This window comes from Fusarium subglutinans (assembly GCF_013396075.1).
Source record: "Fusarium subglutinans strain NRRL 66333 chromosome Unknown NRRL66333_c0000132, whole genome shotgun sequence".
Classification (NCBI taxonomy): domain Eukaryota; kingdom Fungi; phylum Ascomycota; class Sordariomycetes; order Hypocreales; family Nectriaceae; genus Fusarium; species Fusarium subglutinans.
The window spans coordinates 1-26,897 of NW_023502195.1; the positions used below are offsets into that span (position 1 = coordinate 1).

Sequence of the window (26,897 nt, forward strand, 5' to 3'; positions counted from 1 at the left end):
TAATATATTATTAAAATACTAAATAGTTAGGGAAAAGTAAAGGGCTAATATATAACCTTAATTTTTAGCCTTTAAAAGATAAATTAAAGATTTATAAGTTTACTTAAAGCTACTTTCTTTAAATTAGTAAATATAATATTAGCTACCTTATATATAGAACTAGCCTAGTATATCTTTTTACTCTAACTAGAGGTTAGCGGCCTAAGGCTATAAGATAGAAATAAATAAATAAATAAATAAACACTGGGTTACCTGCTTAGACAACGTAAGTAAGAAGTCACTCTAAGCTAGGTAGCCAGAAAAGGATATTGAGGGTTGCTTCACCTGTCCCGTCTGCTCCACCCAGCAGCGATACCAAAATGCGGTTTGTCTATGGACGGGTATAGACCATAATGGACCGTGGTTAACGAGACAAGGCAACCGACTCTAGCCGCCGTTGTATTAACAAATCGCAGTCGAGAACCGTATCTTCTTAGATCTCGGTATCATATACTGTATCGTCATCTGATACAGCACCGAAAGAGTTAAGCCCGCGACCTCACTAGGTAGTAAAGAACAACAATGATCCAGGTGCATGATCACCAAGATCAAGTACTGGCCATTATGTGCATAACCTCAAGCAAACGACGCTTCAGAAGTTCAGACCAACTGTTGGCCATGCGCGTGACGCCGTGTCTGGAGTCAGAACCAAGACCAAGGTCTACAAGAGTGGTCCATGATCTGTATTCGGTAAACTTGTCCTGACATCCATTATCAGCGGCGCTTGTCGACAGTATGCCATATGAACCAATTATATATTTCCTGTGCCATATGTTTATTTTTTGAAGCCTCAATATTCTAGCAACTGTTGGTCAAGCAACCCATTGAGAATAGCTGCAACAAGTATGCCTCGCATTGACGCGCGCTTCTCCAACTATAGAGTTGACCCAGGCCATCTAGTTGCCTCGCGTATCGCCAGAGGAGGTCGAAATATCGAAGCCAACCACAGTGCCGGTTTTCGTACACATTGAGGTTCCGTAAACGAATTTGCTAGAGCCTCTGCGACCAGCACAGGTCTATTTGCGCGCGCGTCGACTTGCGGCCCAAATGCCTTTGTCAAGGTCATTGGCCGCAGGAAGGCATTCATGACCGACCAATCTCTGGTTTGATGCTGCGTGGTAAGTCGTTAAAGTTCAGTCGTTGATTGGTGGCCATGTAGTTAACTGTCACTCATTGGAATTGGCCGACCAGACCTTTATTCGCCGAGATGTTCATCTTTCTTGATAGTTCGGCCAATAAGCGTCACGCCCGGGCCCATTGCTGCCTACCTTCTAAGGTAGGTAGTTTCATACTTTGGTATCATGATTGAGATCAAGAATAGAGCAGGTTGAAGCAGTCATCAATTATTTGATATAACCGAATATCGGAAAGAATTATGAAAAAATAATATGGTTATTTAGTTTTAATATCATTATAAAATGAACACTTGCCTACTTACTAGGTACCTGCCTAGGCAATAGGTACCTCTTGGTTGCACTCATCTGTTCAAAATAGAAGCTTTAGATTAATTACTCTTCATCTCCCTGTAAGCACATGAATTGACACCGGGTTCCCCTCCCATCCATCATTCTCCTGGGACACGAGATAAATCTTAAGGACATGACAAACCAGCTTCATCCTCGTAATAGTTACGAAAGAACTCGCAAGAAACTGGCTCAGCTGCACATCATCAACCGCTACTCGTCAGCATCAAACCTACCTCGTCGCTGTCAGAATTGCGAAAAAGACCACGGACGAGATCCTATTCGCTCGGTACTTTGGCACGCCGTGAGCCAAAAACAGACCAGTTTGTGTGAAAGCCGGAGAGTTGCGCATGTGTTTTCCCACGCCGACTACCTACTGTACGAGTCCTGCCCTGGTCGAATCACATTCCTCCCGACCATCTGGGCCAGGAAGCAATCCCCGGCGCCAACAACGGCTCCGGCGACCAAACAGCTCCCTGAGAGGGAGATTTCAGCCAGGATGACAGGTGACTAGGGCGTATTCGAGAATAAAAAAAGCAGGGAGACTAGCACTTGACTGAACCCTGCTCTATCGAATCAGCAGACGTCCCGCCCCCTGTCAATTGCATGGTCCTATTCTCGAGTTGGCGTAGGGCGGTTGATGCTGCTTTTAACGCGACTATCACCGCCAAAGTCAGCCAATCCAAATCCAACCTCTCGGTCCTTGCAACTTACAACCATCACAGCGCCTCGTCTCTCTTGCTGCCCACCAACCATGGTGAATGGGAAACCGAAAGGTTGAGCCGCCGACCAACTTGTCCAGTATGCGTACTGTTTTTGCTCGTGTTTCTTACTTGAAAGAGAGGAGAAGTCCATGGTCACAATCACAGCTTGGGTCCAGGCGTTGGCTTGGAATTGTTCTGCCACGACACCATCAACCATCAACCAGGTAGACAGTCAGTGCAAACAGCCTAACTCAACCGACCTGAATTCTCTTGGTTCACCAGCATGGCGCCCACCCACAAACGAACCAACTGCCTATGGGCGGCAGCTGTGCGGCAGCAAAGGTCCAACGGAGATAGAGTGACATTGTGTAGCATAATACTGCACAGCTGTCACTGGATGCCCGGCTGGCACAACTGCACTGTCATATATTTACATCGCAAGCTTGCCGACAGCACAGACGATGGGGCAGGCTGAACACGCTGCGGAGTGAAGCAGAGTGCTCGGGTCTAGAGATGAGTAGCATATCAACGATAACCACCGCCATACATCCCCTCACAGGCTTGTTGCATGGTCTCTCGTGTTGTTGCCGCTCTCTTTGGCCTGATCCTGCATCTCTGTACGCGCTTGTTATTGCTGTGTTGTCGCTGCTCTGCCTATCGCCCTGTGTTTCTCTACATCTGATGGTGCCTTGGTGGTCGCCTGTGTCTGGTACGGGCCCATGTACACGCGCCCGGCCCCAGTCTGGTGGTATCCCGTACGGTACATACATAGATTACCTTACTTATTATCCACACCTCCAGCTGGGGTCGTCCTCTCATTACACACCCCTCTACCCCTTCACTCTCACTGCCCGTCATAGCCCCACATTGTTCCAACTGCTTCACACCCCCTTCACTTCTTCAAGCGCCCACCTCTCCCCAATTTCATCCTCTGGCGCCAAATACTTGATGCAGTCCTTTCCTTATAATCGTCTGTTGCTGCCTTTGCTGCCCTCTCACCTTCGCTTCTTCTCCAGTCAGTCAGTCAGTCAGTCTGTTCACTCGCTGCTTCTATCTGCCTGTACTCATAGTTCCTACTATCTGGGATTGGCTGCTTGTTCATATAAGCAACACAGCCCAGGCACTTCAGCTCACCCATAATCACCAGCCTTGATCTCGACAACCAACGTCAACCCAACAATCATCATGCCTACCGCCAAGCCCAAGTTGGGGAAGCTTACCACTCCCGTCACCGCTACCTTTCCTTCCGAGATCACATCGGCAACGCCTATCTCGGCCGTCTCCTTCACATTCAAACCTGATCCGGACTTTCTCAAGACGCCTATTAGCCCGCCCATGGCTTATACCGACTTCCTCACCAAGGCTATGGCTCTCAACTCTCCAGCTACGAGCTCAGGGCAGACCACCCCAGACTCGCTCCCAGATACCGAAACTAGCGAGGAAACCGACACTTCTAGCAAGAGTGAAGAAGGCACCCCTCCGTCTTCAGCTTCAAGCACTACTTCAAAGAAATTTGCCCGTCCAACTCCACCAGCGACGGCTCCTATGATGCCCCCCAGTCCCTTCACCTGCTCCACGCCTATGTCTGCTCCTCCCACTGGCCCTGCCTGTTTCCCCAGCCTCAAGGTGCCTCCTAGTCCCAGCGTCTCTAATATCGACTCGCCGTTGAGTGCAAGCACCGCTCGATCACCCTTTAGTGCCAGACCGGTCCATTCAGTGTTCGACTGGGATGCTGCTCTCAAGGCTCGCCTACTAGAGAAGAAGCAGAAGACCTCACGGACAAGCGTGCGACACATTCGAGAGGTGGTGACAAGAACTGTCACATACACACCTAGAATGGCACCAGCACCAAAGGGCAAGAGACGAAAGGTGGAATAAACCTACTGAGCTAATCATTGCCTTCCCAACCCATCGTGTTCACACTCAAAACGATCATCTGCTCGATCAACTCATACCTTTAACGATCCTTCGAATACTTCATGAACTTTCTTTTGTTTAGACATGCATTGTAACCAAGAATATAACGAAAACCGATGAGGATGCACACCTCAAGGCGAAATATGGAGCAGGCCTTCGATACATGGCGGCGGCGAAAACTGCCGTCTTTTCAACCTTCAGGCATTCTCTTGTTGATACGTTGTTTTCTTTTCTTTTTGGTACGCCTTGGAAGGAGTTGAATCAGAATAGGGAGACCTGGAGGTGCGATTGGAGGAGTTTGATGGCGTTCTACAAATTTCATTACCCACTTGATGTGTTATTCCCTGGGGGCATAGCATGGACCAGGAATTACGATACCAGCACATTTGGAGAGGCCTGGAGCAGAAGGGGCTCGGATCAGCGACTAGGATATAGTCGATAGCGACCCTCAAACAGGGTTGTTGAAGGAAGAGGAGGGGACCGTCTGAAGAAAATTCGAACAATGTTTTGAGCTTCGGTGACCCCGTGTACCCGGGGCAGAATCAGCTCTTAGCAACGCCGTTACTAAAAAATTCATAAAGCCGTGGGCTGTTTAAACACCACTTTTGTCGTGTGCTCTCTGATTTGTGCTGTGTTGATGACTGAAACCCGACTGACTGGTACGTATCTGGTCATATGAGCCAAGCCTACCAGCTTGGACTGAGTCACCACTTTTACAAGTTCTGTGTATCTAATTGGGGATATCGATACGCTATCTATCGTTTGTTTGTTTGTTTGTTTGTTTGCTCGTTTATAATGAACCTGCCATGGTCTCAAGAACAGGCCGCACCACGGGTATATCCTCGATGCGTATCTTGGTCGCACTGGCGGCCTACAGAACGGCGGCCAGCTCGAAGCTTCTCTGAACCCCACCTGCTCTCAATCCAGCTTATTTTCCTTCTATTCCCAAGTGATGGGATATACCCTTGTTCCTTGTCGGGAGACTTAGCATGGGTCGCAACACATCTGTGATAGACCATCTCAGCAAGCCGCAGGCTCCATTCGAACGATGGATTAAATGAGGGCGAACGATGAAGAACAGATCGTTGTCCTGTTTTGATTCTGCATCTCGGTCCGCGTTGTGACGAGATGCAAAGACGTGAACCAAGTATCCATGTATGTAAATGCGCTCCACTAGGCCAACTCTTGGGCCAAAGGAACGGGACGTATGCAGAGATAGACAGATATAGTCAAGGCCAGAAAGCGGCATCTAAGAGGGCCAAGGTAAGCATTGGCAGTTTCTGTTTCCACATTACTGTGCTTCTCTTACTCTCCTTCGGGCCACTGCATCTTCACTGCGCTGCGCTGTGCTTTCAGTACGAAGGCACCATTTGAACTTCAGGAATCCTTTACATGCTGCTCGCCCACTGTCGGCACCCCCCTCCCATCACCCAGGGGCGATGGACCACTAGAAAGACTTAGACTTAAAAGCGGCGTGGTCTCTAGCTTCTGGCGACCCAGCACCCTGGTCCAAGCGGAACCAGGGAGCCCCATAAACTGGGCTTGTAAGCGCCGGGAAATGGTCTTCGAATATGTTATTGGCTAAGGGGGGGAAGACCATCACCCACCATGGAGGACGAGTTGACATGATTGGATCCGTGCTAAGCGCCCAGGGCTGTGGGCCGACGATTTCGATTCGGTTCTTAATGGATTGAGGACATAGCGACATGTAGAAGCGTTGTTTTCTGTCTATTTGTATAGCCCGTAATGGTAATGCCTGCGCTATGTTGTGTCGTGTTGGCTTGCTTCAGGTGCGCCTGTGTCTGCGTCTCCCCTCTCGCTCTCTTCTACTCTTGTCGATTTGTTTCGCGCATACTACCTAGCTACTGCGAGGGATACAATGCGCTAGCTGACCAGTTGGCGTGTTTCCAATGGGCCCCCGTGGTATTGTCACTGGGGACGCGACGATGTGAATCTTTGGTCCGCACCAGCCTGTGACAATATGCTGAACCTCACTGCCTGTGAACTTAAGCTTAGGCTCTTGTCACCTAACCCAAACTCAAGCTCATTCCATCACCTCTCGTCATCCAGGTAGCCAAGGTCCTGGGACACTATCGGTCAATCACCATGCAGTGAGAAAAATAAACACCAATCTACCCGCGTAATATCCGATTTACCTGAAGCCCAGCACATCATGGCATCGTGTTCAGCAAGCAGAAGCTCCTGAGAGGCTACAGAACCTGGATTGAGAGCCCTCGTAGCCTGTTCACTCGCTCAACCCACCGAATGCGCCAGTGACGAGATGCGCATGTGGTGATGTGACGACCCTGCGCATCACACCGTCTCGTTTGCAGTCCTGTTATTGGCTACCATGCACGTGAGATGCCCAGCTCACGCCTCCCGCCTATCTGAAACCAAGGAGGGATCCCCAGCCCTGAGTCTGAGATTAGAAACGAGTTTGAGACCACTGTGACCCGGCTGCTGGGTGGAACAAGGCCCCAGATCATGGTTCGAATGCTTTGCCAATTGCTAATGTTGGCTCAAAAGTCAGATCGTCGGATCTCACTCTTAGCTAAAACCTCTTTTCTTCACGCCCATGCGGATAATTAAGGTCTTCCCAGAACGAGACCATCACCGCCCAGGGTTTGGCTAGGTTGAATGCAGTGTAAAATTGCAGGTTGTTTGGGAGCTTGGGATGCATCTTTCAGCTCGATGGAAATCAGAATGCCCTGTCCCCGCCTTGCCTTGAAACGCGATTCAATAGCACGAAGTTCATTCTGGTCATGGGATCAATCCACTTCCCTCACTTCCTTCGCTAAGGCGTTGCAGAGGGCAACCTTTAACCCTGCTCCAGTAAGCACATGGATCCATAGCCGTTGAGTGTCACTCAGCCGGTCGTTGGCGCTCTTGACTTCTGAGAACATAACCTCTCCTTTTGGCCTTCCAGGCACCTCTTTTGAATCTTCTGGTAGATTATCAGTGCGCCACAGAATTAGATCCGGGATACCGCCGCCTCGTTGTCTGTACTCTTGAGCCATCACCTTGCATACTGCTGCAAGAGCACTTCCCTCGAAGCACCCAGCAAGCTCTACGAGGTCGTCAATCTCGAAATCCCAGTTAAGGCCCACCACACTTGTTCTTCTCTCATGTTCTGATTCCCAGACTTTCCGAATGAGTCGTGGAGCCTCTCCATTGGCAATCTCGACCAGTCTGTGATTGATTTCTGACGCTCGGGACGGGTAGAAAGCATCAGTGTGAAGATCCAGCGGACATGTTTGATATGCTGTCTGAAACACATTTGGAATATACAAAAAGAGAATATCGTAAAAGAGGTACGCGAAAAGAGTGCGAATAATCCCACCCTCAGCGTGATACCCCTTCCAACCATCTGATCGATACTGACTAAGACACATTGCTTCAACGCTGCACTCCTCTTGGGTGTCTAGCTCATCGAGCCATATTGTTTTGGTTGAAACTTGGCGACCGCCTTTCGCAATGATATCCTTCTTGAGTTGAATTCCTTTAATGGTGTGTTCGATAGGCTTTTGCAGATCAAGATGGCCAAAATCGTGTTGTAAGCGACGCGGTATACGCAATTTCTTTTCTAGCTTGACCAGACGTTTTTGCAAGTCATAGTGAAATATCAGATGGCAGTCCGGGTCTTGTAGGCCAGTCTCACAAGTAGCAACTGCAATCTTCTTCCAATGTTTCTTCTGCTGTTCGGGGTCTGTGAATTTGGGATTCGGGTCCAAAGCTGGCATATAATGCTCCTCCAGAAGAGCCTTTCGTTGATACCACCCGCCTCGTCTTGCTGGATGGAATAGCCGTTGATCAAGAAGCTCGGTGAGCAGCTCATGCTCTCTGAGATGTTGTTTGAGCTTTCCAAAAACTGGTGCTGCTTTATGAACAATTCTTGTATACGAATGGCCTGGCGTGAAACGTCTCAAGTAAGCGCCCTCTCCCATTTCATAGACGGCGTGCTCCTTGTGCTGCTCTTCTTCAACCAATATCTTCCATCGCGGGTAAACTTTCTCAAAAATGTTGACCATCAGCCTGAGACCATCATCTCCGGGTGGGCTACTGAATTCCCATGCATCGACTTCAGCCTCCAGACGGATGGCAGTTTCGTACTCTAGTAGGTGCTGGCGTGACATAAATATAGTAGAAGTTCGGCACACAATGTATTCAGGAAAATACCGTCTTGCAATTTTAGCAAGAATGATTGTTGTTAGTGATTTCTCTGTCCACTCCGTCGATCGATAGAACACAAGATGCACCCGTTCAAAAAGCTTGAAGGCTGAGGGCGACAATCGAATGCAAGGCCCAAGTATTGCGAGAATTTTTGTAAGAAAATGTTGCTCTCGGTTCGAATCTTCTCGCCGAAGCTTTGCGATGTCCTTTTCCTTGGCTTTTGCATCCAATTTTTCTTGGTCTTCGGCAACAGAACCACGGCTGTTGTGTCTGCTGAGGCCCACTGACATCAATCCAGACTGTTGCTTGCTCATCTTTACTAGTGAACGAATGAGTTCTGACTTATTGCGCCCTTGGACTTTTGCTTCCTTAGCAAGTTCTTTCAACTCGTCTAGGCTCAGCAGCGACGCAGCCTCTTCTACAGAATCGATATGATCTTCTGACCTATCGGCAAAGCTGAATGTTTCATCCAGTCTCGACTCTTCAAGTTCAAGATCATGAACTGGGCTCTGTATTGGAGTGGCTGTGTTCGCTGGCAGAATACGGGACGATTGTAGGGTAGTTATCGCTGCCTCGAGGTCCGAGATGTCGTTATGATATCCAAGACGGCTATGACGATGCCACGATGCAGTTTTCCTCAGAAAGAGCCTGACGTAGCTTTGAAATGTAAGCGAGTATCAGATTTGTGGTATTGCGTGAAGGGCATACAGATACTGAGCCTCATAGTTCAGCTCTCTCCATTGGTTAAAAACCTCGGTCTCCTTCCCATCAAATAAATGCGATTCTTCTTCTAGGACGGTATCAAGCGCAAGATTGAAGGCATCCACATAAATTGAGCTTCGTCCCTTGACCCAAAGTGACTGGGGTGTTTCTGTAGTGTCATGATCATCATGTGCAGAGGCCTGTGATGACTTCATTGTCTCATACTGCTCGACTGCTTCTTGACCTTCAGCAGTAGGTGGTAACGCGCTCTCAATGTCCGTGATTCGGGGGTGTTCCTCAATTTGGTATTTTGTTTTAGCTGCTCCATTATCAGCCAAGTCCTCCCTCGGTGAGATATCCTGGGGGTGATCAGGGCATAGGCCACCCTCGGAGTGTGGTGATCCATGCCGTTTGGCTCGCTTGGAAGGTCTCTCCTTTTCTGTTGAGTCACCGCGAACTTGCTCTCGAAGTTGGCTCGGCGCCTTAGGAAGCCTCGTCACGAATGCATCCATCATTCAAACTGTGCCATGTCGGATGAAACAAGAGCGGCAAGGGTAGAAGTTGAAAACACTATTAACGAATGGATGTCTTAACGATGTAGACGCGATGACAAAGACAAGGTACGCTAGCTAAACACGAAAGCACATGACCTCGCGGGGTGTCTGCATTATCGATTCTTATCTTGATCCGAGAATCAGCCGGCGCGACAGGATCATAATCGTCCACTCTAGCAGCTTCGATAAGTAACCTGCCAACAGAGCCATTCTGGTAAATGCCTTACATTGCATCGCCTGATCTCATCGACAATGGCCGACGAAACCCCCAGAACAGACTCAGCGGCGGATGCACCGCAAATTGTAGCACCAGCTGAATCTGCTGTCAATGGACATAACTCAGACCAGAAGGATGTGACAATGTCTGATGCGCCAGTCGATCACCCTGCAGTATGTCCTCTATATGTTCTTGGAGACTTCATGTCTAGATTCCGCTTATCACCTGGACCTGCCTCTCTTCGATAGTCAATTTCTTCTATCAGACGCCATTTGGAAGACAGACTATTAACTTCTTGACAGTCATCTCCTGCTCCAGCTACTCATGCGCCCAGCCCCATACCTGCACGAACAGGAACTCCGGCCCAAGGTTCCAGAGCTGCTTCTGCGCATCCGGATTCTGGTCTTAGCCTACCAGCCGAAGCTGCCCCTCATGGCGATTCAACACGACGATATCTCAACACAAAGGTTACCGGAGTATTGTTAGAGGGCGTGAAGCAACTAGCAAAAGACAAGTAGTTCTCACCTTTCTTGTGTATTGTGGATGGCGACTGACAACATCACAGGCCGAGCGATCCTCTGCGGGTACTAGGAGAGTATCTCATTCAAAAGTCAAAGGAACTGGAAGGCACTGGCTAGATCCACGTTATCACAAAATTTCCCGCGGCAGCACGCGATTGGCATGGTAGCGGAAGGCATAGATGGCGTTCAGGTTCAATAATTTTATGTCACTGGGTTGAGAATGTCCCATCCATACGCGCACGTTCAGCGGTCGAAGAGCTTTCTATTTGAGCGGTCGACGTAGCTGTTGATCCTCCCAGAGGGGGGCGAGCAGAAAGCATCGTGGCTCTAAATGCAATTTTCCATGTTTGTCCCCCAACTCCGTGACCCGGGTAACCATCACCACCAACCAATGCGGCCATTCTTCGTCATGTCTTCGCTTAAGCGACGATGGTGCTGGCAGTGGCGGACTCGTACTTCCAGGTAGGAGGGAGAACACCGACGGTCTTGTAGTAACGAGCCAGGCGGTGAATTCGGGACTCAATGAGAATGAGGCGGAACTTGGAGTCCTTATCCTTGCGGTTACGCTCAAGGTGCTTTCGGACGGCGACAGCCTTTTAATTTGTTAGCCTGGAATTGTGCGACGGAGAAAATTTTGACATGGCGTACCTTCTTGATAAGCATGTACAGATCCTCGGGGAGCTCGGGAGCGAGGCCTGTTAAGATCTCTCTGTCAGTCTCAACCGTACAGAGGCATTAAGGAGATGGTGATTCTCCGTTGTAGATGTATTTGTTTCCGTCGCCACATCCTTTATTCGTTTAGGGAACCGTACCGTTGGACTTGAGAATTCGGAGAATTCGGTTACCTGCGATTATTTGTTAGTTGCCTTGACCTTCAGCTTGCATGCGCGCAATCCTTACCGGTGACAAGCTTGACCTGGGCAATACCGTGACTGTCGCGAAGGACAACACCAATCTGAGAGGGAGTGGCACCCTTACGGGCGAGCTTGGCGATCTGCTCAACAACCTGCTCGGGGGTGGTCTTCAACCACGCAGGAGCGGAGCGAGAGTAGGGGAGAGCGGAGGCAGAAATGCCCTTTCCCTTGCTGTGAAGTCGGCCCATCTTGTCGGTTTGGCGTGGTGATGCTGGATGATCAGTGTTGGAGTCGTGGAGTTGCAAAATGATCTTTCGAGAAATGCCTTTTGTGTGCACTAGGTTAGGGTAGCGATGATGCGAATTGATTGGTCCGATAAGCTCCTATCCGACTTATCGACAAAAGGTCACGTGTGTGGTCCAAGCTCTGATGTCGCGTTTCTTTACCTTTCTTGTTGGCGCGATTCGAGTTTTTCTTTTCTTGAAGTTCTGCACGAAGCAGAGCTCTTTGAGCTCTGTGTCACAGCTTTCAATCGTATGGTAAGTCGCAACGCTCTTCATACCCTCCTAGTCGACCTCGACATGATGATAAATCACTTTTTACTTATTTCTGGTACCTCTTATGTTAGAGCCCTCGGGCTCAATGAATGAACAGGACTTCTGATCTGGCCATTTTGTTTGCAATTTGACTTGCTTTTCTCTGTTGGGCTTGACACTAACTGAGTACAGATCCCTCGAGTTACTTGCTCCTACTTGAAGCTGCGTTAGATTATTAGACATGTTGCAAATAGTTAGTACCTGCAATGTATGCTGTTCTTGATTCCACGCATGTGTACCAATCCAACAAATGTGTCTGGCCTAGTAGTAGTGAATCTCGCATTCCCGTAATAACGAATCCATATCAACACGATGCAGTACTTAGCTTGCACTTGAGTGCCTGCTCATACAAACGGTGGTTGGTAGTATTGAATTCGATGATACCAAATGCTGTGCCATGCCCTGTGTTTTACATTTTCAATTGATTCCCTACCCGTACACCGATAGAAGACTCCTGCCCCTTCAACCCATATACCCAAGGTAGCAAACAGAGTGTCTCCTTGGTCGCCGTTAATGGAAACGATATTACCTCTTACCACGCTCCAACGTCGAAGTTCTCCTACATGCCGGGTTAGTCGCTATGAACCAAAAACTAGAAATCCAAGCTTACCTCTGGGAAATATGTTGTCACGACAGTTCTGTCAGCAAACTTGCGTCCTGCAAGAGCTTGCAGAGCCTTTGCTGTATCTTCGGCTCTCTCGTACTTGACAAAGATCTTGCCTACACCAGCGGATTGTCGACTGCCACCAGTGGGTCGAGGAACTTTGACGTCGATAATTTTACCAAACTTGGAGCATTCTTCCTTAACGTCTTCGCAGATTTCTGAAGGCTTTGTTAGTAGGAGTTGATTGAAATCACAAAAGATCACGCACCCTCGTAGTCGTCGTTGTCCAAGAGCTCTTCAGCAGTCACCATGTTTAGAAGCTGAAGCACTCGACTGCTCTCAACCTCATTGGCAGTCTGAGAAGCAAGACCACTGATAGCGGTAATACCCACGTCGAAGTTGGCGACTTGTGTAGGACCGATACTGGCCTTGCTAACTTTGAGCTTCTTGCCTCCAATTTCCATCCCGTTGAGTGTGTCAAGCGCAGTTGGATTGGAGACAGCGGGGTCTTGATACTCGGCAAATGCGATACCCTGGGAATGTTAGAGAGAAAACCTCATTCTCGCACAACAGGCTGAACGTACTCTGGACTCTTCTGTCCCTCTGTCCTTGACAAGAACAAAAGCCTTGGGCTTGCCAAAGCTAGCCAGCAGTTCAATAATCTGCTCTTCTGTCAAGAAGGTGGGGATATTGGTAATACTAAGCTTGTTGACAGTGTCCGGAACGATGTTCGAGACGACCTCAGAGTCATAGGAGACTTCCTCAGTTACTGCAGGCACTACGTAGTCACGGGGCCGGCGAATTTCAAGGCCACGGTGACCTCCATCCGTACCATTCGATGCATCGCTGGCTTCCATAGATATTCCGTCCATTGCCAAAGCAACTGTTGCCTCGGGAGCATCTTTGAACTCGATGACGGCAAATGACCGGTCGTTGGAGAACTGGCACAGGATGCAAGGGTCTGTGGTGTCGATGACATTCAATCCATTCAGCTGGAGGTTGAAGAAAGACATGAGCGCCTCTTCGCTTGTACCTGAGGGGATTCTTGAAACCAACAGTCGCTTTGACTGGCGAGAGTTATTGGCTTTCAGTCCAGCGCTCGTCACTTGTCCACCAGGCTGGTTCATAAACGCCTGTAGTTTGCTCGGGTCCATTGGCTGTTGCCGAGGAGCGCCGGGAAGGGGGAACATGCCCGACAGCTTGGCCTGTTCAGCTGTAACATTCTCGTAGCCTGGAGGCTTGATATCCCACTGAGTCAGGCGACGCTTGCGGTCGAGGACAGGCACGATGTTGGTAAGATCTGGAGTAGGCTCTCGCTTCTTAGGTGGTGGGCTCGCGCTTCGGCGCTCCTGCTGTGCTGGAAATCTGTCCTCACGTCGATCTCTTCCACCGCGACGACGGTCTTCGTAGGGATCCCGGTCTCGCCTGTTAGGCCGCTCATCGTCGTCGCGTCTGGCATCTCGACGGGATGATCCTCGATCGCGATCCCACTCACGATCGCCACCTCGTCTTTCACGGCCCGAGTATCTATCTTCACGCTCACGGTCGCGGTGGTTTCGGCTGGACGAGTAGGCATCGACATCGCCTTCACCTCGTCGATGGCTTCGGTGCTCGGGTGAGCGAGATCGTCTGCGGTCGCGGTCGCGGTGTCGGTCTCGACGATCGTCTCTATCACCTCTTTCACCTCGAGGCTAAGCGGGATCAGCTTGAATCACATTTGAGAGGATGATATGGATTACTTACAGGATAATCTCGTCCCCTGCGCCCATCTGTGTGGTAATGATTTAGCGACGCGACGCGGTCAAGTATAACATTGCAGTGGGACTTACCTCGGGAAGAATAGCTGTCACCGTTCATACTTTTAGCAGCGACAAGCGACTCCAGAGCCTGGAAGTGTTCTCTGAAATTGATGAGTGCGAATGGTTGGAAGGCGGATTCGTTGATTCAAGCCGCAACGAGGTTCTAATTTCAAAGAGCTGGCAGGCATCGCGCGAGGCTGGAGCTTTTTTTGCCAGGAGGTGCCAACGTTAGTAAGGTTTGGGCCTAGCGCCACCTTTTAGGACTTGGCCTCTCGGCTAGGCTAGGCTTGGGCAGCTTGAGAAAAACTCCAGCAGGAAACAGAGCCGTCGAGGATAAAGAAATTCCATCAACTGAACTTACCTAGGTAGGTAGGTACGATAGGTATATTATTTGTACTTAAAAGCTGCCATAACTGATCCTATATAACCCCACCAAGTAAAATATCTAAAACTCAGAGTTAATGTATCAGCTATATGACAGATGGCTGTTCATGAACCCTTAATGCTGGATTTTGGCTTGTGTTTGGAGTCAGGTAGGCTCTCAAATTCCAGGGGCTACAGCGTTTATCATAGCACATTACATCATCAGCCTTGAGTCGCCACAGGAGATCAACGAGAGGCAGTGTTGATTTCAAGCTGCCAATTCGTTCTCTTGACGCATCTTTTTTGCTATTGCCTCTTCCAACAACCGTAGTCGGGCTGAATCCTTTTCTCAATGTCTGTCGTGGCGAAGACGGATTGGCATAAATTGCCTGTTACTCTAGGAGAGCTTTGCATCAACACCACCTTGAGATGTGGGCAGTCCTTTAGATGGCAAAAGATTAACCATGAATGGTGAATTACTATCCAAACCGCAGCCTCTCGACTTTGCTAACACTTTCAGGACCTGCACTTTGCATGGTCGACTTCTTCACTTGAAGCAGGACTCAACTCATCTGCACTATCGGGTCACCTTTCCAGCACCCAAACCTTTGACGCCAGCACCCAACAACACAGAGGCTCTCCTAAGGCACTATTTCAACCTGGATACTAGTCTCGAGCCGCTTTACAAACAATGGTCCGATGCTGATGCCAACTTCAAAAAGAGGGCTCCCCAGTTTAAGGGGGTTCGAATTCTCAGTCAAGATGCCTGGGAGACATTGATATGTTTTATCTGTAGCAGCAACAATAATATTACCCGGATATCACAAATGGTGAGTGTATACTGTTTGCGAAGGCTTTGACTCATAATTGATCGGGTATCCAAGGTGTACAAGCTATGTCAGAATTACGGTCCGCTCATTGCATATATGGGAGACGAGCCATTCCATGACTTCCCATCGCCTCAAGACCTTACGGGAGATGATGTTGAATCGCACCTTCGAGAATTAGGCTTCGGATATCGGGCAAAGTACATTGCTGAAACAGCACGGATGGTTGCCAACGAGAAGCCTGAAACCTGGTTGGAAAGCCTTCGAAATCCCGACCAACCGGGCTTCAACACAACGCCTGTACCGAAGGAGAACCATGCGAGTTACAAGGAGGCACTTGCGCAACTACTCACTTTGAAAGGGGTTGGTCCCAAGGTTGCCGACTGCGTATGCCTCATGGGCCTCGGCTGGGGAGAGGCAGTTCCTGTTGACACCCACGTTTGGCAAATCGCTCAGCGAGACTATAAGTTTGGAAAATCAAAGGCCAAGACACTGAACAAGGCCACTTACGAGGCTGTTGGGGACCACTTCCGAAGCCTCTGGGGGCCGTTTGCCGGCTGGGCTCACTCAGTTCTCTTTACCGCTGATTTGAGAGAGTTTGCAGCTCAGGCAGCAAAAGAAGAGGACGAGCCTCTTGTAGTCAAACTGACGGCGCATGGTTCCACAGGACATACGACATCAAAAATGAAGAAGACTATCACGATCACCGACAGTGACACATTGGTAAAGGAAGAAACACATGTCGTTGAACCCAGATATGAGCAAGGGTTGGGGGAGGTCAAACAGATGAGAAGGTCAAAACGAGTGCGCACTTCGTAAGAGTGCCTTTCGACGTCTAGTTAGGATGAGTCAAGGAAGTAGATCTAATGGCTGCTATGTCGAAGTAAGGCAATCTATAAATATTGAATGCTCGATTTGTAAGGGTGGGTTGGTGAGTTGGAGTCTCATGATGTTAAGACTTATACCCATAGACTCACCATAAGAAGATATTTACATTTTCCCTGAATCTGAGGACCTCTGGCACTATGCCATGGCTACATACAGAATGCAGGTTGATGCATGATATGATTCGATTCGCTGTTTCTCGACATGCGACCTCAGGTCAATGCAAGTTCTCGGGACGGTACTTGTCATGATATTTCAATTCTAAACCTCCTCTTACTCCAAGTTCACTATTCGTCATGTGATACTTCTTACCAGTGTACCAATTCCTGATGTGGTTACCAGAGGCCAAAGCATTGTTGACAATTTGCCTCTTCCAGTAAGCGGGCACATGCATGAATCTAAAGCGGCTAAAACTCGGGTGAAGAAGATCGCCCCCCAACCTAGGAAAGCTTCGCCAAGGAGTGTAATTTTGCGACCACTCATCATCTACTTTCAACTCTCCATGCGCAACGATAACGCCTCGAGCGCCCCTTGTCCTCTCGAACCGGGATGAAGCTGCGAATGCCATAATCCAAAATGTCTGACGCGGATTTCGAGACCATCAAGAAGCTCCAGCAGGAGCGAAATGCTGCCTCTGCTGGTAACAAGGGTTCGCGAACCTTTGATGCAGCAAATCAGCGAGTCGACGATACTAAGCAGAAGTTGACCGACAGCGCCGACGGTACCCTCTACGATCGTGATGGAGGTGATAGATTCTCCGGTTATCACACCTCGCTACCGATGGGTGATGAAGATGAAGATATGGGCGACGTTGACGACACGCGACGGTTAGTTGGCCAGTATACCGCATCGCGAGAGACAATTGATGAGTTCGCTCGTGGAGGTGGCGTGGAGGAAGATGATATCCTTGCTGGGAAAGGCGAGAAGAGTGGTCGAATTGTCGATCGTGAGACAGATTATCAAAAGCGTCGATTCAATCGCGCCCTCACTCCCACACGCGCCGATCCCTTTGCCGAGGACCACCAGGCTGGCGTTTCTGAGAACGGCACCAGTTACCGCGAGATTATGGAGGCTCGTGAACTAGAAAGGGAGGAGCAGCGCGTTTTGCAAGCCATCAAAGCGAAGCAGGAGGGCAAGACTGGCGATGATGGCGATGCACAACCCATGCTAACAGATAGCCATGTCGAGGATGAAGCTACCGAGGCTTCTTCGACCGCTCGGAAGCGCAAGAAGCGATGGGATGTGTCATCAGCACCCGCCGAGGATGATACCGCCGAGGCCGGCGAAGCAGCGAAGCCCAAGCGTTCACGATGGGATCAAGCTCCTGCGCCTGGAGCAGAGGTTTCTAAGAAGCGTTCGCGATGGGATCAGGCCCCTTCTGCTACCCCTATGGGCAACACAGGGCTAGTTACTCCTGCGCACCCGTCATCCGCACCCACTCTGCCAACAACTTTTGGTACCGACATTGGTCGAAACATGCCTCTCAGCGACGAAGAACTCGACCTCCTCCTACCTGGCGAAAGCGAGGGTTACAAGATTCTTGAGCCCCCCCCTGGCTACGAACCTGTCCGTGCTCCAGCACACAAGCTTATGGCTACCCCTGCTCCCCAATCAGGCTTCATGATGCAAGATCCTGAACAAGTACGCTTCAGCGGAAAGCCAATGCCTGCTGAGATTCCCGGGGTAGGCGACCTACAGTTCTTCAAGGCCGAAGACATGGCGTATTTCGGAAAGCTCACTGATGGTTCTGACGAGAATGCTCTAACGGTTGAAGAGCTGAAGGAGAGGAAGATCATGAGGCTTCTGTTGAAGATCAAGAACGGTACTCCGCCAATGAGAAAGACCGCTCTTCGCCAGATTACCGATAATGCCAGGCAATTCGGAGCTGGTCCCCTGTTTGACCAAATCCTACCCCTACTCATGGAGAAGACGTTGGAGGACCAAGAGCGCCATTTGCTGGTGAAAGTTATTGACCGAATTCTCTACAAGCTCGACGACCTTGTGCGCCCCTACGTCCACAAGATCCTGGTCGTTATCGAGCCATTGCTCATCGACCAAGACTACTACGCGAGAGTGGAGGGGCGCGAAATCATTTCTAATCTGAGCAAGGCTGCTGGTCTTGCTACCATGATCAGCACTATGCGACCTGATATTGACCACGTCGATGAGTACGTCCGGAACACAACAGCACGAGCCTTTGCCGTGGTAGCGTCAGCCCTTGGCATCCCTGCTTTGCTACCCTTCCTCAGGGCTGTCTGTAGAAGCAAGAAGTCATGGCAAGCCCGCCACACGGGTGTGAAGATTGTTCAGCAAATCCCTATTCTAATGGGCTGTGCCGTGCTTCCTCACCTCAAGGGTCTTGTTGAGTGTATTGGGCCTAACCTCAACGATGAACAAACAAAGGTCAGGACAGTCACCAGTCTGGCCATTGCCGCATTAGCTGAGGCCTCTAACCCTTATGGTATCGAGAGCTTCGATGACATCCTTAACCCTTTATGGACGGGTGCCCGCAAGCAGCGAGGTAAAGGTCTTGCAGGTTTCCTCAAGGCTGTTGGTTACATCATTCCCCTGATGGACGAGGAGTATGCCAACTACTATACCAGCCAAATCATGGAGATCCTGCTTCGCGAATTCTCGTCACCCGATGAAGAAATGAAGAAGGTAGTTCTCAAGGTTGTCTCTCAGTGCGCTGGGACAGACGGTGTTACTGCAGGATACCTTAAGGAACATGTTTTGGACGAGTTTTTCAAGAGTTTCTGGGTACGAAGGATGGCCTTGGATAAGCGAAACTATCGACAAGTGGTGGAAACAACTGTTGACATTGGCCAAAAGGTTGGAGTCAGCGAAATCGTGGAGAGGATCGTCAACAACCTCAAAGACGAGAGCGAACCATACCGAAAAATGACTGTCGAAACGGTGGAGAAGATCGTTGCAAGTTTGGGCGCAGCAGATATTGGCGAGCGCCTAGAAGAGCGGCTTGTTGACGGTATCCTTCATGCGTTCCAGGAGCAGAGCGTCGAAGACATCATTATGCTTAACGGCTTTGGTTCTGTTGTCAATGCCCTGGGAGCCCGCTGCAAGCCTTACATTCCTCAAATCGTCAGTACTATCCTATGGCGACTCAACAACAAGTCGGCAACGGTTCGACAACAGGCCGCAGATCTGATCTCTCGAATTGCTATGGTTATGAAGCAGTGTGGTGAGGACGCCCTCATGGGTAAGCTTGGTGTTGTGCTCTACGAGTATCTGGGCGAAGAGTATCCAGAAGTTCTCGGATCTATCTTGGGTGCTTTGCGGTCTATTGTTACAGTTGTTGGTATTGCGCAGATGCAACCGCCCATCAAGGAGCTGCTCCCACGACTGACCCCTATCCTGCGAAACCGTCACGAAAAGGTTCAGGAGAATACGATTGACCTTGTCGGCCGTATTGCGGATCGGGGACCAGAGAGCGTCAATGCCCGAGAATGGATGCGAATCTGCTTTGAGCTGCTCGATATGCTCAAGGCTCACAAGAAGGGCATTCGACGAGCTGCGAACAATACGTTCGGTTTCATTGCTAAAGCTATTGGTCCTCAGGATGTGTTGGCAACTCTGTTGAACAATCTTCGAGTGCAGGAGCGCCAGTCCCGTGTTAACACGGCTGTTGCCATTGGTATCGTGGCCGAAACTTGCGCTCCCTTTACAGTTCTTCCTGCTCTCATGAACGAATACCGTGTCCCAGAGCTCAATGTGCAGAATGGTGTGCTCAAGTCACTTTCCTTCCTTTTCGAGTATATTGGCGAGATGGCAAAGGACTACGTTTACGCAGTGACTCCCTTACTGGAAGACGCTCTCATCGACCGTGATCAGGTCCACCGTCAAACAGCAGCTTCTGTCGTCAAGCATATTGCTTTAGGCGTCGTTGGTCTTGGATGCGAGGACGCTATGGTGCATCTCCTCAACCTTCTGTACCCAAATCTGTTCGAGACTAGCCCACATGTCATCGATCGTATCGTGGAGGCCATTGAGGCCATTCGAATGGCAGTCGGGCCAGGCCTGGTGCTCAACTATGTTTGGGCGGGCCTGTTCCATCCGGCAAGAAAGGTCAGAACCCCATACTGGCGCTTGTACAACGATGCATACGTTCAGGGGGCTGACGCGATGGTGCCATATTACCCAAATCTTGATGAAGACAAGATGGATAGACCGGAGCTGGCGATTGTGCTGTAAGAATTTGTATAGGCAGGCAAGATTGGCTTCACGAGGATACTTCGATTGGTGATAGCAGGGGTCTATCCCAAGGACTTTTCTTTTCTTGCCTTAAGTATGGATGGATTTAGGGAGGCTAGTAATTCGGAATGCTGTACGTTGAAAGGGGGTCATTGCATGCGTCAGGGCGTTCTGATAGATAATAAAAACGGCTTCAATGTTTCAAATGTCTGGTGGTATTGCACCGAGTGCTAATCTCCTGTCTCATAACCATGTGAACGATGTCGACTTGCTTCCCAACCCCTTTTACCTAACAATGATCTGAGTGTTGACCGCTTGCTGGGTCAATGAACGGATGATTTGCCAAGACTGGTGTAGCACTCATTTCAATTCTCATCTCACCTCACCTCACAGCGGAGCCTCCGACTTCGCATGTTCGTTACAGCTACAGGGATGAAGCAGAGTTTTGGGGTCCTTCAACCGAGCTGGTGGTTTCACCTCATTAAGAAGAGCGACGATCATCCCAAGGCAGCAGTTTAGCTAGGCATTAGCCTGGCGGCGATTTATTGACAGTTATCTCACCAAAGGATTCTCCATAACTCAGCAGCCGAAAGTAACATTGGCGAATTGAGCATGTTACCTTTCAGGTCGCCATGAATCTCAGCCGGACGCTTGGACCTGAAAGATCCCCAAAGCCTTGGAAGGCTGGCTTGGGTTGGCTATCCATACCAACGACTTTGTCTGTACCTACACCGTACATGTGATGACTTCAACAGAGCAGACAGAGGATGTATCATCGAACTGATAGGCCATCATGCACGGATGGAACCATTTGCACTTCTTCGGTAGTCAACGCCCGGACCCGCGGCTCATCCACACTTCAAGAGGAACTTTTGAGCAAGACTCCGGCAGATGCAGAGTTCAACCCATAGGGATCTCCCTATCGTCCTGTCGTCTTGGCCTTGAGTCAGGGGAGAGGGGAAGGAGAAGGGGCCCGTGCCGGCCAACCTTTGGATCGTGTCACGGAGTTGTTCCCTCGACATTTCCTTGGTTCTGAATACAAGCCAAAGGCGGTTGAACATTCAGTCGACAATACCAGTAAGGAACGCGCGCAAGTTTGATGTGGAGGGGGGAGGCACGGTGTGATCGACACTCACTAAGTATCTCCTTGTGCCTCTGAGTGGCTATGTGCGGAGGGGGGAATCTGGCTGAAGCCCACGTACGTCTCTCTTTTACCATACAGAGTAAAGGCGTGTCTATCATATTTGTTATTGCACGTGGGCATTTGCTGGATCTTGTGGTGGAGACACTTAGTGTGCGTGCTTCAGTACAAGGCTCAAGATGGAATTCTCATCATGATGTTTTGTTGTGATTCATGTGCCGTGCTCCGCGTGTTAGCATTGTCTTTAGCATGCACCCTGATGCATGGTTGTGTATGCAAGGCTTGCAAAAGACGTCAGAAGTAACAAGATGAAAATGTATATTTGTTTGTGATAGAGTGAGGAACATGGGATATGGGTTTTGTCTCAAGCTCTTGGTTCTCGCATTTGGGGGCTGTTGTCCAAGAGATGGAACGGGATCCATTCACAGGCCAACTTATTCACCTCCACTGGCAGACCGGCTGGCATCATGCACGATGTTATCGTTGCTGATGTCTGCCAAGGTCATCGAAGTGGTCTTGTAGCCTTCGGAAGCCAGCCACCGGTCCTCAGACACTTGCCAAGGGTGATCGGGATGTAAGAACAACACTTCTGTCCACGATGATTTCATAGCATCCATAATTGAAGCTATCTCTTGTGAACCAATCCAACCCGCATCTGAGCTGCTGTGAGGAGGAGGGTTTGGGGGATAGTTAGGTCAAATTCAGGACTTTGTGTCGCCCTAACACTATGTAGTGAGGACAGAACAAACAGTAGTCTAGGTCTCAAGGCCAGCTGAACCAAGTTAGAAGGCTGTCCCTCACCTACAATCGAGCTTAGACGCCGTTAACTTTTTTGCTTTGGGACTTGCTTCTGTTAAGACATTGGCTATGATCCTGCACCTTAGTCCGCGCTTATACTTAACTCTCAAGTGGTTTTGATGTGCGGCCGCAAGAGTTGCTTATTTGATGATTAGATCAAAGATGTGCAGATCTCCCCGGGAAGGCTGAGGTTTGGACAAGCCAAGGCGTAGAATGAACGGATTTGGCACAATATCTTACACTTTTGGCAATTTCTAGCTGTGATTGTCAAAGCCAAGGCAGAACTGTAGCTAGTCTGTATGTACTGTATTCACACGTCACATCGGTTGGGCGCTGGGACGGGAGAGCAACCAACTGAAAGGCCCCTACGCCGTAAACCCCGCCCAATTGCTTATCCTCGAAGAAGAGCAGCGTATGTGGAGATGGGTCTGCTAAGAGACAAGGCAACAAAAGCCGACGACAAATGAGCGTTACTGATAGAGGCCGGGATAGTCAAAGTGAATCGAGATGGGGAGAAGGACAGTGGGTGGTGATTAATTTAGTCAGCGAGGAGGAGCCACAGGAGGGTCAGGTGACGGAGGATTTGATACATATATCAGAAGAGAGTTGGGGATGCACGGAGAAAGCGGGGTGGGCCAGAGAGGATCTTCCAGGGGTTGTTAGAGGCTCACAAATTCTTCTTACCTATGTAGGGGTTTTTAATCGATTAGTGTGATTGCTCGGATGAAAGGAGGTGTATAGTCAATTGAGCACCTGAATGTCTGATATGGTGATTGGAACAACATGCCGTCTTCTCTGTTTGAGTCAAGTCATACGTATAAAGGAGGTAATCGAAAAACGAGGATGGCATTCTCAGCAATGCCATCATGGGAATGGGGAGGAGACTGAATTGCGGTGCGCTGGATTGAGAATAGCCTATATCTCAGAGGACGTCAGAATCCACCGCCAGAGGAGCCGAATGGTAGAAATGGCAATGGGAGCCAGCGCAAGGACACCATCTCGAATGCAAGCCACGGAAGAAGTCAATGCTGAAAAAAGCAAAGCTTGGGCCTCAGTGGAAGCCAAGGAGCAGTCTTAGCAGGTAGAGAATTAGAGAATCAATAGCTAAGTTGCATTTAGTGTCTGCGGTTCCAAGGTAAAACAGCTAGTTGCCTAGCATGTACGGAGTACGAGGGGAGCCAATCTAGGAGATAGGGAAGAACTGGCAGGCAGGCAGGCTTTCTTTTGTTTCGTTTCGTGTCTCACTCTAACCTTGTTGCTCCTTGTGTCTCTCGCGAGGCTTGCTAGCTTGAAAAGTCGAGGAACCTAGCGCTCCAAGGTATCGTTAGCGTTTGGAGGGAATGCGGGTATGTAAGCATCCGTCGATAGACCGGTTGGTGTTGTTTCCACTTTGGGTGACCAAGGCTGAGACTGTATACAGTATTACAGTGTGCATGGGAGAACAAGCTTGGGCTTTCTCCCCTTTCGATTCATGAATGTTCCTGGAGTGGCAAAACGAGGATGAAGGGTCAGAGGGTCTGCCATTGACAGATGGGCTGACTGGCATGGTTTCAAGAAGGGGGAGGCTTGGTTGGCTGTACTGTACTGTAGTTGACTTGAGTTAACATCCCCATAGGCCTCGTTTTAGTTGTGTGCCCACTTACACGACGACAGCACGTTACTAGCTACTCGACAAGGCTGTGAGAGTGTGTTCTGGTGATGGGTGGCTCACGCTACATTTAGCACATACTATACTACGGTACTACTGGACCCAGTCCGACAGGTAATTACGAAAAGTAGTGATATAGTGGCATTACAGAGTGGTATATATATAATATAGAGTAGAGTAGAGTAGAGTAGAGTAGAGTAGAGTAGAGTAGAGTAGAGTATTAGTTACGGGTGTGTAATGCGTGATGATATGAGTGATACGAAAAAGAGACTCCTAGAACTCCTAGCTGCCTTGGGTGTGGTAAGTTGCTTGTGATAACTTATCCCTATCAGATGAGACCAGCGTCAATCATTCGATGTTTGTCCCTAGACATAATTACTTACGGATACATAGAACCACATCCGGCTTCTGATATTCTCTGCCCGCCCTCTATCTGCTCTGGTTCTGGCAGACAGACAGACTGGTTACTGTACCCTAGCTCAAAGCATAGCGTAGGCTGACTAGCCCGGCTTCAGTCAAATCCCCCCATGTCCCGGCATCAATCAGAGACTAAACGCAAATAACTTAAACCCGTTAGTGACCCCCTGTCATGTATCTTGGACAAGTCTTCTACACTCACGCCCCGAAGACGCCCCCACCTTCACTCTTCCCACATGCAAAAGTCAAAAGGGAAGAAAGTGGGTACACAGCGCTTGTCCCTGTTCGGCCATCTGCGGCAGCGAATGAACAAGCTCATCGATGACGTTTAGCGGGTGGAGCTCGGCCGGGTCTTTGCAGCAACGGAGCCGGGGACCCTACCGCAGCCTCTGACGTCACGGCCCCCATTACTTTTCAACGTTTTTTTTTCCTTCCCCTTCTTCTTTTCTATCCGTACAGAGGCTTCATTCAATGCCTAGTAGGTACCTAGCATAACACAGTAGGAGTCTGAATTGTGGGCTGCACACGAAGTGTAGATACGAGTGAACTTCTAGTTAGATGCCTAACTTAGTACTTTTGTTCAGCGTTACTGTACGTAAAGAGTAGTAGCTACAATTGTAAAAGAAACTACCTAATGTAACTCTACTGTATCTGCCACTGCCGACTTACGAACGCAGGACGATATCAGATGGTTCAATATGGTATAGTTCCATGTTCCGTAAACAATTGGGCATTTATTTCATCATGCAGAAGCAAGCCCAACCCAACCATTCATTCTCCCTCCTCACACGAATGTACATCTATTGATTATATGCAAGATGGGAACGAGCAGGCAAAGGAGAGGGCAAAACAAGTTTCTCGTCTAATAAGTCGCTCAATCCATCTCTCCACGCCCCGTTAATCTTCCAACAGTGACCGGCCGACCCTCTCTTTTCTCAGCTGTGTCTGTCTGTATACATACAAGCCCAACTCTGTACTCCGTACAACGTAACTGATTGATTGATTGATTGATTTGATTCGGTTACATGCTCCGTACTCCGTCCACGTCACGGCCCAGGAAACACACCGAGAAGAAATGTCACCGCCCCTGCTGTCGCTACAGTATTGTTACTGCCACCTATTGCCATTGCTGTCGCTTCTGACTTTTTACCCTGACTCTCTCCAATCCATCCATAACCCCAAGCTGAATTGGTACTAGCCCCCTAATAAGAAGGACCCTGAAGATCCCATCACCGGCGCTTCTTTACGCAGAGGCCAGAGTCCGTGGCATAATCTCAAACGCGGACGACGACTCTAATTTCTCCGTCGACGTCATTGCTCGACCCACGACCGCCGTCATTATCGCTGTTTCGGAATCCTTCTAATCAATCCGAGGTCCCTTTTCCTTCGTTTTACGAATGATGCATAATGAGAGGTCCGTAGAGCAGTGGCATCGTGAACGTGAAATTAACCAAGTACTGTACGACGACGACGACATCACGCACTTTGTGTGAGGCAAAAGCTGGGGTCGAAAGGAGGCGATGGATCAGCAGGGCAGCCATTTTGTCAACGGCTTCAGGGTCGAGTTTAGGAGCTAAAATGGGGCGATAAAACTACTTTGACGATACTATCCTCTAATTCCCCAAGTATGTATACTAAGCTTTGTACATACCTATTTCTGCTATTCTAAGTTGAGGAACATGGCACCAAGATTTCACCTCAAGGGTCCTTGATCACGGTCATGCAGTCTCTCAACCTGCCCCAACCCCAAAGAAGGTCGTTTGCACCGCCTCGGAGCGCCGTTGTGAACCTGTGTCTCACATATCGGCCAGTCCCATCCCATGCCGTGGAGGTGAATCCGTCATACGGCGCCGGATCTCTTGGGTTCCGCGACTCGGGCGCTCACATCTCAGCCGTGAGAGACGTCATATGTCATACCACCAAAGCCGCGACATGGCACAGCAGCTATTACAGTACAGTACATACCATACCCGGGCCTATACCACGAGAACCACTTCGTCTATTTCGGCTGCGAGCCTCCACTGTCGCAGTGAACACTGCAGTTAAAGAACGGCATACATGCTTTGGCCATGTCGCGCGCGTCCTTTTTGCCACAGAGGGTAAATTGCCCACCATGGACGCTGGGCATGGATGAGTGAGTTGACGGATACCTTATTATCGAACTGATCGAGTAATCCGAACCAGCGTACCGCAAGTGGAGGAGTGGAGGAAGAGTCTCCCACATGCATCGCCTCTGTAACAGGGCGCCTCGGTCGGCTGTTAGGAATTCCATGACACTACATATCAGTCTTGCCCATGTGTAGTAATTGTCGAGCTGTTGGCTACGCAGAACATAGTGCTATACTCATATGTGCCATCAACGACCGATCATCTTCAATTGCAATGCAACTTTCTTTGGTGACATGACATGAGCTGAAACCTAGATCTCTCTTCCGCTGCCCAGCATCCCAGTTTTGTGGCTTGCAATCA

At 49.5% G+C, this 26,897-nt stretch overlaps 5 protein-coding genes across 5 annotated transcripts; 4 read left to right on the top strand and 1 right to left on the bottom strand.

The window, feature by feature from the left end:
* Positions 1-3,391: 3,391 nt before the first annotated feature.
* FSUBG_9036 (uncharacterized protein) lies at positions 3,392-4,084 on the top strand (the record flags this gene model as incomplete). The annotated part of the gene is made up of 1 exon (XM_036687507.1): positions 3,392-4,084. One exon carries the CDS (start codon positions 3,392-3,394, stop codon positions 4,082-4,084), a length of 693 nt encoding a protein of 230 aa, XP_036535450.1.
* A 2,807-nt stretch (positions 4,085-6,891) lies between these two features.
* Positions 6,892-9,507, bottom strand: FSUBG_9037 (uncharacterized protein; the record flags this gene model as incomplete). The annotated part of the gene is made up of 2 exons (XM_036687508.1): positions 6,892-8,950; positions 9,002-9,507. The coding sequence occupies 2 exons, from the start codon at positions 9,505-9,507 to the stop codon at positions 6,892-6,894; spliced, it is 2,565 nt and encodes an 854-aa protein (XP_036535451.1).
* Positions 9,508-9,801: 294 nt separating this feature from the next.
* Positions 9,802-10,404, top strand: FSUBG_9038 (histone-lysine n-methyltransferase; the record flags this gene model as incomplete). Its single annotated transcript, XM_036687509.1, has 3 exons — positions 9,802-9,939; positions 10,069-10,247; positions 10,332-10,404. The coding sequence occupies 3 exons, from the start codon at positions 9,802-9,804 to the stop codon at positions 10,402-10,404; spliced, it is 390 nt and encodes a 129-aa protein (XP_036535452.1).
* A 4,563-nt stretch (positions 10,405-14,967) lies between these two features.
* On the top strand, positions 14,968-16,149 carry FSUBG_9040 (n-glycosylase DNA lyase; the record flags this gene model as incomplete). The annotated part of the gene is made up of 2 exons (XM_036687511.1): positions 14,968-15,333; positions 15,388-16,149. 2 exons carry the CDS (start codon positions 14,968-14,970, stop codon positions 16,147-16,149), a joined length of 1,128 nt encoding a protein of 375 aa, XP_036535453.1.
* A 642-nt stretch (positions 16,150-16,791) lies between these two features.
* FSUBG_9041 (uncharacterized protein) lies at positions 16,792-20,424 on the top strand (the record flags this gene model as incomplete). The annotated part of the gene is made up of 1 exon (XM_036687512.1): positions 16,792-20,424. The coding sequence occupies one exon, from the start codon at positions 16,792-16,794 to the stop codon at positions 20,422-20,424; it is 3,633 nt and encodes a 1,210-aa protein (XP_036535454.1).
* Positions 20,425-26,897: the final 6,473 nt, after the last annotated feature.